Here is a 13,344-nt window from a genome sequence, read left to right as displayed (position 1 = left end):
GTGCATGCTCAGGCACTTCAGTTGTGTCAAACTCTTTGTGAGCATATGGACACTATATAGCCTACCAGGCTCCTCTGTCCATGGGATTTTCCAGGCAAGAATACTGGAGTTGGTCGCCATGCTGTCCTCCAGGGCATCGTCCTGACTCAGGGATCTCCTGAATTGCAGGTGGAATTTTTACCCACTGAGCCAGCTGGGAAGTTCTAATTGCGCTCCAAGGCAAATATTCTCTATGCTATGCTATGCTATGCTAAGTCACTTCAGTCATGTCTGACTCTGTGTGACCCCATAGACGGCAGCCCACCAGGCTCCCCCGTCCCTGGGATTCTCCAGGCAAGAACACTGGAGTGGGTTGCTATTTCCTTCTCCAATGCATGAAAGTGAAAAGTGAAAGCAAAGTTGCTCAGTCATGTCCGACTCTTAGTGACCCCACGGACTGCAGCCTACCAGGCTCCTCCATCCATGGGATTTTCCAGGCAAGAGTACTGGAGTGGGGTGCCACTGCCTTCTCTTGGGCACAAATTTCAATTCCTCTTGTGAAGATTTCCTAAGATTACCTTCTTTCTTTCTCACTTATCGCTTGCTTTTCCTTTTTAACAAAATCACTTTCATCAGCATATAAATATGATAAAATGCCCTCATCTTATAAAAAATACTCCCCAGGCAATATCATCATACCTTTTTTTGGCACCACCACATTTCTCTGCTCCCTTCTACAGACAGTGCCTCAAAATAAAATCTCCGTTTATATAATCACTGCCTTTAATACCTTTTTAGCCCACTGCAACCTTCTCTTGCCCTCATCTTTGTAACTAAAAATGTCACCAATAAAGAATACATTCTCAAAATTTCCCTGGTGGTCCAGAGGTTCAGAATCCCCCTTGCAAAGCAGTGGACATGGGTTCGATTCCTGCTCAGGGAACTAAGATACCTCCTGCTGCATGGCAACTAAGCCAACTAAGCCCATGTGCTGCAACTACTAGGCCCCCACCCTCACCACAATTAAGAGAGTCCAAGCACTGCATGTTGAAACAAAGGTCCCATGTGCCACAACTAAGACCAGACGCAGTCAAATGAATAAAAATTTAAAAAAGAATACTCTGTCAAATACTATATGATATCACTTACATGTAAAAGCTAAAGCATGACACAAATGAACTTATCTGTGAAACAGGAACCAAATCACAGACATAAAGAACAGCATTGTGGTTGCCAAGGGGGAGGGGGCAGGAGGGATGGACTGGGAGTTTGGGATTAGCAGATACAAACTATTATAAACAGAATGGATAAACAACAAGGTCCTACTGTATAGCAGAGGGAACTATATTCAATATCACATGATAAACCATATGGAAAAGAATATGAAGATGAATGTATATAAAACTGAATCACTTTGAACTGCAGCCCATCAGACTCCTCTGTCCATGAAATTTCCTAGGCAAGAATACCAGAGTAGGTTGTCATTTCCCCCCTGGAAAATCCTCAGATACTTGAAAATAAAACTACATGCTTCTAAATAACCCATGGCTCTAAGAAGAAGTCAAAGAAGAAATCAGGGAAATATTTTGCACTGAATGATAATAAAAACACAATATATCACAATTTGTGAGATACATTTTAAAAAAGGGCTTAGAGGGAAACTGATAGTTTTAAACACTTAAAACAAGAAATATTTATAATCTATGATCTAAGCTTCCAAATTCATAAATCAGAAGAAAAGCAAATGAAACCCAAAATAGGCAGAAAGAAGAAAATAATCACAATAAAAGCAAAAATCAAAGAAATAGAAAACTGAAACAGCTAAAGGATGGTTCTTGGAACCGACTATAAAACTGATAAATGACTAGCTAGACAGATCAAGGAAAACAAAAAGAGAAACTACAAATAATCAGTAGCAGGGGAAAGAGAACTTTACTATAGATCTTACAGACATTATAGAATAAGCATAGCTTATTAATGACACTGGACCAATAAATCTGACTGAAAAGAAAAAAATTACCAAAACTGACATAAGAAATAGAAAATTTGAATAGCTTTATATTTAATAAAGAAATAATAAATTTAATTTGTAATTTTAAATCTTCCAGTCGAGAATACTAGGGGTACAGTTAGCTTCACTGTTGAGTTATAATAAACACACAAGGAAGAATTAATGTTAATATTTCACAAACTATTTCAGAAAATAAAGATGAAGGGAACATTTCCTTGCTCCTTTTAAGAAGCCAGCACTATCCTGATATCAGACCAAAGACATTATCAGAAAAAAAAGAAAAAAGAAACCTATCAATTCTGGCATCACTACACCCCCGCCTGCCCAAGGCAAAGGTGAAAAATCTGAACTAATATTTCAAAAAGAAGAATGGCCAATAAGCTCATAAAGAGGTTCAGTGTCATTAGACATCAGGGAAATACAAATTAAAACCAGTATGAGATACTGCTGCTGCTAAGTCACTTCAGTCGTGTCCGACTCTGTGTGACCCCATAGACGGCAGCCCACCAGGCTCCCCCGTCTCTGGGATTCTCCAGGCAAGAACACTGGAGTGGGTTGCCATTTCCTTCTCCAAATGAGATACTGCTAATGCCCAATAAAATGGTTGAAACTAAAAAGAATGACAATACCAAATGTAAGATGTAAAACAAATGAAATCAGTCCTGAATACTCATTGGAAGGACTGATGCTGAAGCTGAAACTCTCAACACTTTGGCTACCTGATACAAAGAACTGACTCACTAGAAAAGACTCTGATGATGGGAAAGATTGAAGCTGGGAGGAAAAGGGGATGACAGAAGATGAGATGGTTGGATGGCATCACTGGCTCAATGGACATGAGTTTGAGTAAGCTCTGGGAGTTGGGGATGGACAGGCAAGCCTGGCGTGCTGCAGTCCACGGGGTCGCAAAGAGTCGGACATGACTGAGCGACTGAACTGAACTGAAAACAAATGAAACTATTATACACGGCCGGGAAATGGGAGTGGATAAGGTAGGAGTGTGGTACAACCAATTTAGCACGCCCTTGATACACAATCCAGAAATTCTACTTTTTTCTGTATGACTCAGTATACCCGTAAGAAAAGACAATACAAGTTCACACAAAGAATTGTTAGTCAATGTTTATAAATACTCAATTCTTAATAGGTCAAATCTAGAAACAACTCAATGTTGATCAACAGGTGAATGAATAAATAAATTTTGGTATTTTTGTACAATGGAAATAAAAATAAACTATGAATATAAAGAAAAACATTACTGATACATTCAAGAACATGGAAGAATTCCAAAAGTATATACTGAGCAGAAGAATGCAAATATATATGCCAAAAATATATATACATTGTATGGATTACATTTATATGAAATTCAAGAGAAAGCAAAACTTACCTATAGTGACATAGAACAGATAGCAATTGTGTGGGGCCAGTGGTGGGGTGAGGTGGACTGGAAAGGAACTTGAGGGAACTTTGTGGGTTGAAGGAAATGTTCTAATTCTTAATTAACATGGTGCTTATAAAGGTGCATATGTCTATCAAAACTCAGGCTGTATATTATATGTGCATTTTTTATGTGTAAACATAGCTGACTTAAAAAGTAAAAGAGTCGTATGACACACATACATGCAGAGAGTTTTCTCTCTACCTCGTATCACTCACAAAAATAAATGGTGCTAAATATAAACAAAGGAAATAAAACTACAATCACATTAAAAGAAAAATGAGAAGTTATGATCCTGGAGATGGAAAAACCTTCTTTAACAAGACATTGAAGAGTAAAAGCTTTATACAAGAGAAAGATAAATTTATTCATCAAACAAAATATTTTAGACCATAAAAGTTAAATGGGCACTAAGTGGGAGAAACATTTGCAGTATGTGGAACAAATTATTCAAATCTAGAATTCAAACAAAACAACATGAAACAAAAACAGAAATTTTCCTAAAACTCATTAGGCAAAAGGTATAGCCCAAAGGGCAGAAGAAATAGGCCAATTAATCCACATAGACATTAAATGGATGACAAATCTGTAAAGATGATGAACCTCCCCAGCAATCTAGGAAATAGAATACTATTTCCTACTCAAAAGATTGGTGCTTAAAATAATAAATAGCAGTGTGCATGTAAGGAATAAAAGGAAATACAAGTGCAGGTATTGACTAGCACAATTACCACAGAGGGAATTTGAGAGTATATACTAACTATATACTCTCAATATTCAACAATCTTATATCTTGCTTTTTACACAAAAGAAACTCATATGCACACAAGAAGGCATGAATAAAAGCTATCCACTATAGCAATGTTTATAGAAATGAAAACTTGGCAACAAGATAAATATCAAAGGGAAATGGCTAAATAAATTTAAATTAAGATATAAAATGGATGCAATTAAAAGAACTGAATACCTCTATATGTAATATATTATATATAATAACATGAGAAAGTATCTAAGATCTATTGCTGACTGATTAAAAATACAGAATAATATATCTATACAGAAATTAAACGAGAAAATGTTTATATGTAATGATTCCATTATATGTACATATAAATGCATTTGAAAAGACTTGTAAACGTATGCATGAAGTAGCTCTGGTAAGACGGAGGAGGCAAAATATGGAGAAGGCTATTATTAGGGGTCCTTCTTACATTATTGGTCATAAGTATAAATTAATGTTTAAAAAAACAAATCTGTTGATTTTAGATGAGTCTGGAATTATTGTCTGAAGAACTGTTACCACAGGCTGTAAGTACAGTTGTTGCATCCTCTGGAAACGAGTTCCTCATTCAAACAGTTTGGGAAACCCTCACCATCTGTGAGGCCAAGAATATCACAATAGTTCACAACAAACAGTGATGACCTCTAGGTCTCTATCACAAGTTGCCTTCAAAGATTTTCCAAGTTTCTCTCAATCTAAGTCAATCTCAATTCTAAGGTCTAGTTTTATTTTCTTCATAGTAATTATCACTATCTGAAGTTACCTATTCATTCACTTATTTGTTATCTATCTCCCACTAAAATGGGAATGGCAAGATAATTCTGAATTCACATGATTTTAGTCAAGCCATTTAGAGTTTTCTTACAGTATAAAGACACATTTTATTTACTTACCTTAGTTGGAAAAGGAAATTTGGAAGGTTCTGTTTTGCATGGTGTATGAATAGCCGTTAGAGGGGGAGGCCATGAATGCGTCATCTCCTGAAATGTAATTATTACAGTTTGTTTTCAAGCAGGTCAAGGATAAAAATTACACAGCTAAAAACCAGATCTGTATTATAAATGCTGGTTTTGTGACTGCTCCTCCGAAGGTGTACATATTTAATTAATAATATTAATTAAGCACAATGTGCGCAAGGCACTATGGGGTAGGTTAACAGGAAGACAGTTTACACTCTGACTTCAAAGAGGTTAGAGTTAAGGTGATAAGGCCTGTGAATAGTTATAGAAATCAGCCTGTAACCAAATACAGGGCACATAGTAAAATGCTATTAAGGAAGAGCTTATTATGGGAGTGGGAAAGGGGGATAACAATAAGAAAAGAAGCCAGCTTTTACTGTGTACCTTTAATGGGCCAGATACTGTGCTATTTTACCTCTGTTACTCAGCTAGTAGTCATAATGACATTATGAGGTAGATACCATTATTATCCTGACTCTATGTAGGATAAAACTGAAGCACAGAGATTAAGCTATTTACTCAAAGTCATATACTTAGTTAGTAAAGGACACAGAATTTGATCCTGGGTAGTCTCTCTACAGAGTCCACTCACTGATCCGAAATTTTGGTCAAGTGGAGAAAATCAGAAGAAAGGTATCAAATGCACACATAGAGGAAGACAGACAAGTAAGACAACATGTCTGATTTCATTCAATGCCTTCTGTCTAATCATATGCCAAATATGTCCAAGCGGAAGTTTGGATACAATCACAATGTATATGTTAGAGATGCAGGAAACAGAGAGGTATCAGACCCAGAATAAGGAAGAAGTATTTTATCTCTGGCACATAGTTCAAAGCCAGCCGTCAAGTAGATTGAGAAAATACAATGAATTAAAGGTGGTATAACCTTTAGGAATTTATCCTATAGCTATACCCACACAGTTATGTAAAGATACATGTTTAAGGGATTCACACTAAAAAAATGAAAACAACCTAAACATCAACAACACAGGATTAATTAAATTACCAGACACTCATACAATGAAACACCAAGCAAACAGAAAAATGAGAAAATTACCTTCTGAAATGACCACTGTTAAATGACAAATACAAATCAGTGTATGTCCTCATAAATGTTTATTTATGGAAAAATCTCTCAGAGATAATTAACCTTTGGACAACAGAATGACTGAAGGAAGAAGAGAAGAGAACACTTGATACAGCTTCTACCACTTGAATCTCTTGAAATAGTCACCTGCACTCAGCTTGCTCTTTATCCTCTTACAATGCTTTATGTTTTTAATAGTATTTCACTTTCTGAAGTAATTGTATATAGTTGATTATTTCCTACATTGTGCTTGAAAATGCCAGCTCAAAGGGTGCAACACTAACACTATTATCACCACAATATCCCTGGTGCTTGACACACAGTAGGTCCACAGTAAGCTCTGAATTAATAAATCATTTCTTACAATAAATATATTACTTTAAGACTAAAAAAACCTTTTTATTTCCTTTAAGTTTATGATGAGGTTCCCAGAAAAAATATGACTACAAGTTATGAAGAAAACACAAAGGCAATGTGAACCTGTGCTTCCTTCTATGCTGCACATAGGGAGGGAAAAGAAACAGAAACTTATATGCCCCAGGCTTTCATTGTTGGCATTTTACACCTTAAACACCAAAATCCTCTCAATAAAAAATCTATTTAACTCCCTACTGTCAAATGACTGAGCATCTATTACACCCAAGGCCATGTGCCAAGTCATATATATATATGTACATAAAATATATAATAAATGGCTTCCCTCATGGCTCAGCTGGTAAAGAATCTGCCTGCAGTGCGGGAGACATGGGTTTGATCCCTGGGTTAGGAAGACCCCCTGGAGAAGGGAAAGGCTACCCACTCTAGTATTCTGGCCTGGAGAATTCCATGGACTGTATAGTCCATGGGGTAGCAAAGAGTCGGACATGACTGAGCGACTTTCACTCAATATAATAAATGGTCAGTAGTATCATAGAAATAATTAAATACAAGAAAATCTTAAGATTTCTTTCAGGTATTAACGTGCCATACATTTCTGAGGATTTAAGAGTAAAGATATATGTTCCCTTAGACTTTTTACGAACATGGCAACTGAAAAATGAAAGCAAAGAGTCATCATTGTGGTCTGATGACCTGATTCAGGGGGGAAAAGGATTTCAGTGGGATTCTAAGAAAAAACAGAATCTGTATATAACTGAAGAGGAAGGAGAAACACATTCTATGAAAGTTTACAGAGATGAAAGAATACGAAAGGGTATGGCTTAGGGAAATCAGTTTGGGAAAAGTGGTCAATCTGTAGTGGGAGAGGCCGAAACTGGCCTGTATACAGACTAACATTTAAAATGTTAAATTTGCACACTATTCTTTTTAGGGGCCTTAGAGAGCCTGAAAACTTCTTAGAAGGAAATTATGAAGACAAAGGATTAAAGCAAAGAATATGACAGCAATACAGAAGACAGATGAGCAGGGAGACTCCAGACAGAAAGTCAGAGTGAGGAATGTATATTACAATTACTAAAGCTCAAAGTGGCAGAAATGGAGACAAAGGAACAAACATTTTCAAGAAATTTTCAAAGTCTTGCATGTAGTTTTGTGGTTAAAAAAAACATGAGAGAAAAAAGTGAAAGATAATTGGGATTCTACAATTAGCCAGGAAGAACAATGATACTACTAACAGAAGTTAAGTCTGATAAATATGGCTTCAGACATATCTGAAGAGGCAGGGAGAAACCCAAACAGAGACCCACCTAAGAAGCAATGAAGAGACAAAAACCAAAACCCAAAGGAGGCCAAGACAGGAGAGAAAGATTGAATAGCTGTCTAACAGCTGAAGTCCAAAGGATGGAGGAAATTTTCATCAAAGAAAAAGAAGAGAGGAGCACTGGCTTAAAAAATGAACTCAAGTTGAAGAGATAAGAGAGGACACAAGCTTTCCCAAAGGGCAACTTTGGAATGTTGAGAATGCCAGACAAGAAAAGGTGTGTAGAAAATAAAAACAACGTAACAGTCAAGGAAGAAAAAAATGGTGTTTCCAGAAGGAAAAAATAAAAATTCTTTAAAACAGCAGCAATAGTAGAGAACTCAAATGAAGCCTCTAATGGCATGGGAGGTAATGACCTTGGAGGTACAAGTTCAGGAGAATGGCGGAGGTAAAAGAGATTTTAGTAGGCTAAAGGAAGGACAGGGAAGCCTGGTGTGCTGCAGTCCATGGGGTCTCAAAGAGTTGAACACAACTTAGTGGCTGAAAAACAACAAAAGAAAAGGAGAAAATAAGTGGCAGCAGCCAATGCAAGCAGTCTTTCAAAAATATACACAGTGAAGGGGACTTCCCTGGTGGTGCCGTGGATAAGAGTCTGCCTGCCAAAATGCAGGGGACATAGGTTTAATTCTGATCTGAGAAGGTCCCAGATACCTCGCAGCAACTAAGCCCAACTACTGAGCCTGCTCTAGAGCTGCAACTGCTGAAGCCCACGCGCCCTAGAACCTGTGCTCTGCAACGAGAAGCCCATGCACCAAACCAAAGGGTAGCGTCCACTCGCCACAACTACAGAAAGCCTGTGCAAAGCAACAAAGACCCAGCGCCGTCAATAAATAAATAAAAATTTTTAAAAAGTACATACAGTGAAATACAAGTACAGACACAAAAATTCAGGTGTACACAAAAAGTACAATTAATATGTGACTGATGGTTTTTGTCTATTGAGGCAAAAACAGGTTCTTTTTCTAACAGACAACATTTTCTTTTCCCAACAGAAGAATGTACTCTTTAGTCATGTGTCAAGTTTAAACATATTCCATTAAACACTCAAAATGTATAGTATTCAGAGAAGACTTTTTACATATATCTGACCAGTATATACAGATGAACTACAAAGCAAGCTATTTTCAACACAATGGTTTGATAACTACTGAGATTTTTAAGCATTTCAAATTATTAACTGATAAACCTAAGAAGGTATAGTTATATTTGGCTTCTTCCTCTTTTCAAAGCAAACTGTTAAGACCAGAATTTGTTTTTACTTACAAACAAAACCCCCAGCTTTTTGAGGGCAAAGAGTAAACAAACCAAGTAGTTCAGAACTTAAGTATGAATATAAACAGAAAAGAGTCAGTTATTTTTGATGGACACAATCAGGTTATACATGTAATCAGTCTGCTGCAGCTTCAGATACTTTGTGACATACAGGGAGGAGGAGAAGAAGAGGGTAGCAGAGCATCATAATTAAAGAGACAAACTATTTAAAAAAAAAACCAAAAACTTACTTTAAGAATTTCATCCACACAACTCACATCCCCAGAAGCAGATGCCTAAAAAAAGAGGAAAAGAAACACATATTAGGTCTGAAGTCATTTCTTATTAAGTTTTTATCATTTGTTGTATAGATTTAACATTATTAGAAATAAAACTAACATTAAAGATATATTTGGTATCCCACTACTCAAAGCCAGAACACTAATTAGAATCTTTGGACTAATTTCCTTAACTACATAATTTCAAGCACTAAAAAATTTTAATCACCAAACTGTACATGATTGGAAATTTAAAAAAAAGTTTTCCAAGAAATCTTATCTTGCTTATACTTGGATTAGAAATTAACTTTTAAAATGTAGTTTTTTTCAGCTGAACAAGATGTCAAAATTTAAGTCAATTTATATATAAAATATACTATGATACTGAGATCATCATTTCACATAAACTAACAGAGTAAAACCAGTATTATTGAAAGATTAGCTGTCTGGAACACAATGGACATTTTATATAATATTTCTTAAATCATGAAAGTTAAGTTTATTCTGAAGCACAAACAACAATTGAGTTATGGTGAAGTCTAGCTCTAAGGATCACATTATAATGTGTAAAGAAAGAACAAATCACCACTTTACTGTTCTCTTGAGAGGAGTAATTAGATGACAAATGCCAGGAACAATGCATTTCCCAAGGCCACAAGAAAGATTTTTAAATGTCCTCAAAACATCATTTTACCTATCCCTTATCCCTTCCTCCACTGTTTTAAGCTATGATCTGTAATTTTCAGCTACTGATATGGCTTAAAAATTTTATTGCAAAAACTAGATTAAAGGATAAAATTTCAGCTATTTCACAAAGAATGCTCATTATTCTGAATATAATGTTTTGGTACATAGTTCTAAATACCTTAAATTTCAACCCACCGCTATCCCTGGAGCAGTCGCCGCAAACCTTTAAGTGTACCCAGAGAAAAGGATCATGGCATCCAAATCATAAAACATTACCATCTCCATGCAACCAAAAGAGTCTCAACATTTACCACAATGAACCATGCCCACATCTTATTGATGAGTATTGTAATGAGAAGTAATTTTTTTAAAACAAAAGAAACAAAATGTATTATCCTATAAAATCAAAATGAGGAAACCTAAGGTATTGAGAGATCATGTTTTAGTTCTATAACTTAAAAAAAAATTTTTTTTTAATTTATTTATTTTAATTGGAGGCACCAATACAGTATACTAATGATAACCCTGTATGGGAGAGAACAAAAGAGACACAGATGTATAGAACAGTCTTTTGGACTCGGTGGGAGAGGGAGAGGGTGGGATGATTTGGGAGAATGGCATAGTTCTATAACTGACTTGTCATTTTAATATTTGAAAACAATGAATGCCTTTTTCCTACTGCTCAAGAGAAGTGTCTAAGAGCTCTATGGATTCACTTCGGAGTCAATCACAAGTTTTTCCTTAAACTTTTACATTCCTTACTGTTAAGACAAAGACTTCAAGTTCAATCATAATTTTAGGGTGAATTGCTTCATATAGTTACAATGTTAAAAAGCTCTACATGTGTGACTTACATCCAATGGTTGGGAAGGTATTTTCAGCTTGGTGAGATGTGCTTTACTGCTGGGCTTCAGTTCAGTCATGCTGTTGCCATGAGACTGGCTGCTGTAGTGTTCAGAGGACAGCTTTGGTTCCATGGACTCCTGTCCATCCATGGGCCGCACATAGGCAGTGGGTTTCTGTAGCATTGAGCTGGACTTTGACATCAATGAAGGTGGGAAAGACTGATTTGAGTGCTGCCCACTTGAAAAAGGTACACGGGAAGGAGAATCCCAGTTTGCATCAGGGTCCCGAGGTGATTTGGAACGCTGATGTTCTTTGCTATGGTGATCATTCCCATGAGACCTGGAATGACTGGAGCTTAATGAAGAAACAGCCTGGGGTTTTCCAGGGCTGGAAGAGCGTGATTTGGAGTGTTCTGATCCATGCTGGCCTTTTTTTCGGCTACTGCTCCCACCACTGCTGTATGAGTCACGGTCATGTCTCTGGCCACTACTATTAGTGCCACCACTGGCACCTGCACTGGCCCGCTGGCTACTGTGTCCACTCTGTAAGCCCGAGGACCTTTTCTGAGACTGAGAAGTGCTGGGTGCAGGTCCTACTGGAGTCCATTTGCTACTCTGATGAGAGCTCCCATGTCTCTGTTCAAAGAAATTTGGGTTAGATTTTTCATCTGCTGTCGGCGGTACTGTAGGCTTGGGAATTGCAACAAGCTTTGGTATAGATCTGTCTCCTATGAAATCCTTCATTTCATCGTAGTTTCCAAGCATACTCTGAATACGACTTGACAGCTTATCTTCTTTGCTAGTCTAAAAAAAATAAAATAAAATAAAACTATAAAATTAGCATAACTAGAAATAAAAGATGTTTCCAAACTAACTTCACAAACTTTAAATGGAAAGGGACTTTTCCAAAAGGAGGTCTCATCTCATATGTTAAGGTTAAGATCTCAAAGCAAACTCCAAATACATATTTTTTTATGGTGAAAAAGAAAATTCACTGTAAGTGAAAAACCTTCATGTTAAAACAATAATATTCTAGAGGACACTGAGAAATATATATACAATAGACTACAGGAGATCTTTTAAAAATCCAAATTTCACTAATAAATATACTAGAACAGTAGTAAAAATATTTTGAAGAACAGGAAAAGTAATTATGCCTTTATGTAATTAAGTTCCAAATCAGCAGATTAGCCAATACTCATACTTTTGGCAGTCAAGGAAAACAACATATTCCTTACATTCAATGTTACAGTTAGAAGCAGAAGTAAAAAGGTGAATGAAACAAGCTATATATACTTAATTATCTTTTTTTAATTAATAATTCCTTCTGTTATTGGAACACATCAAGTTAATAAAAGTCAACAATAAATTAAGCATGGAAAATCCAGTGATAAATTTTTAAATTTTGGCTATTAATTGTGACCATCAAGTCCTCCAACTTTTGAAGTCAAAAGTGTATACTCTGAGTTTCAAAAATTATTTTTGAATAATAAGATCCAAAATGTCTACAAACTTTAGGACTCTTTCATATTCATATATGTGAAAGAAGAAAGTTGACTGATTACATAAAAAGGAAATCAAGACTGAAAAACAAACAGAAGACCCGGAACCACCAGTATTTATTCTGAGGTTGGTATGAATCAGTAAGGACTTTAGATTATATGAAAATCAGTCTTAGAGGTTAATGTATAGCAATTTATTGACAATATCAAGGTCAGAAATCAAACCCTATTCATTGGATATTTACATACTACACACCATACTACAAAATAAAATGGTAGTATGAGTCAAAGAGGGAGAAGGCAATGGCACCCCACTCCAGTACTCTTGCCTGGAAAATCCCATGGACAGAGGAGCCTGGTAGGCTGCAGTCCATGAGGCTGCGAAGAGTAGGACACGACTGAGCAACTTCACTTTCCCTTTTCACTTTCATGCACTGGAGAAGGAAATGGAGATCCACTCCAGTGTTCTTGCCTGGAGAATCCCAGGGACGGGGGAGCCTGGTGGGCTGCCGTCTATGGAGTCACACCGAGTCGGACACGACTGAAGCGACTTAGCAGTAGCAGGATAAGTCAAAGATTCTGGACCAAACTCCGGTTCTTTTCAATATGTCTTTAATTCCAAAGTATTGTGTTATAAATGATGTCAGTCTAACTGCCCTTCATTGGACAAATCTTAAAAGCTCTGAATAAACGGCTACTTATAGATCTCACAAACGGTTTCTACAAACACCAAATGTTGTAAGAGTAAACCCAGGATATGCTGTTAATTTGTGTTTCATGAGAAAAAAATCTAACACACTTTCAACATCATACTATGAAGCC

General features: G+C 36.5%; 1 protein-coding gene across 4 annotated transcripts in view; it reads right to left on the bottom strand.

Annotated features, from left to right (window-relative positions):
• The window catches only part of AFF4 (AF4/FMR2 family member 4), an 85,588-nt gene that overhangs the window by 40,405 nt on the left and 31,839 nt on the right, over positions 1–13,344 (bottom strand). For 3 of the 4 annotated variants that reach the window (XM_025292704.3, XM_025292706.2, XM_006050558.3), the window contains 3 exons: positions 11,030–11,824; positions 9,462–9,506; positions 5,106–5,192 (listed from right to left, as the gene is read on the bottom strand). In XM_025292704.3, coding sequence (XP_025148489.1) covers positions 5,106–5,192; positions 9,462–9,506; positions 11,030–11,824 — 927 coding nt within the window. The remainder of the gene's footprint in view (positions 1–5,105; positions 5,193–9,461; positions 9,507–11,029; positions 11,825–13,344) is intronic. The other variant, XM_025292705.3, reaches the window with a different exon arrangement.

Source organism: Bubalus bubalis, chromosome 9 (genome assembly GCF_019923935.1).
Source record: "Bubalus bubalis isolate 160015118507 breed Murrah chromosome 9, NDDB_SH_1, whole genome shotgun sequence".
In the NCBI taxonomy this organism is placed as follows: domain Eukaryota; kingdom Metazoa; phylum Chordata; class Mammalia; order Artiodactyla; family Bovidae; genus Bubalus; species Bubalus bubalis.
Note: the sequence above shows the minus strand (reverse complement) of the source record. Positions and strands in the feature narration are given on the sequence as shown.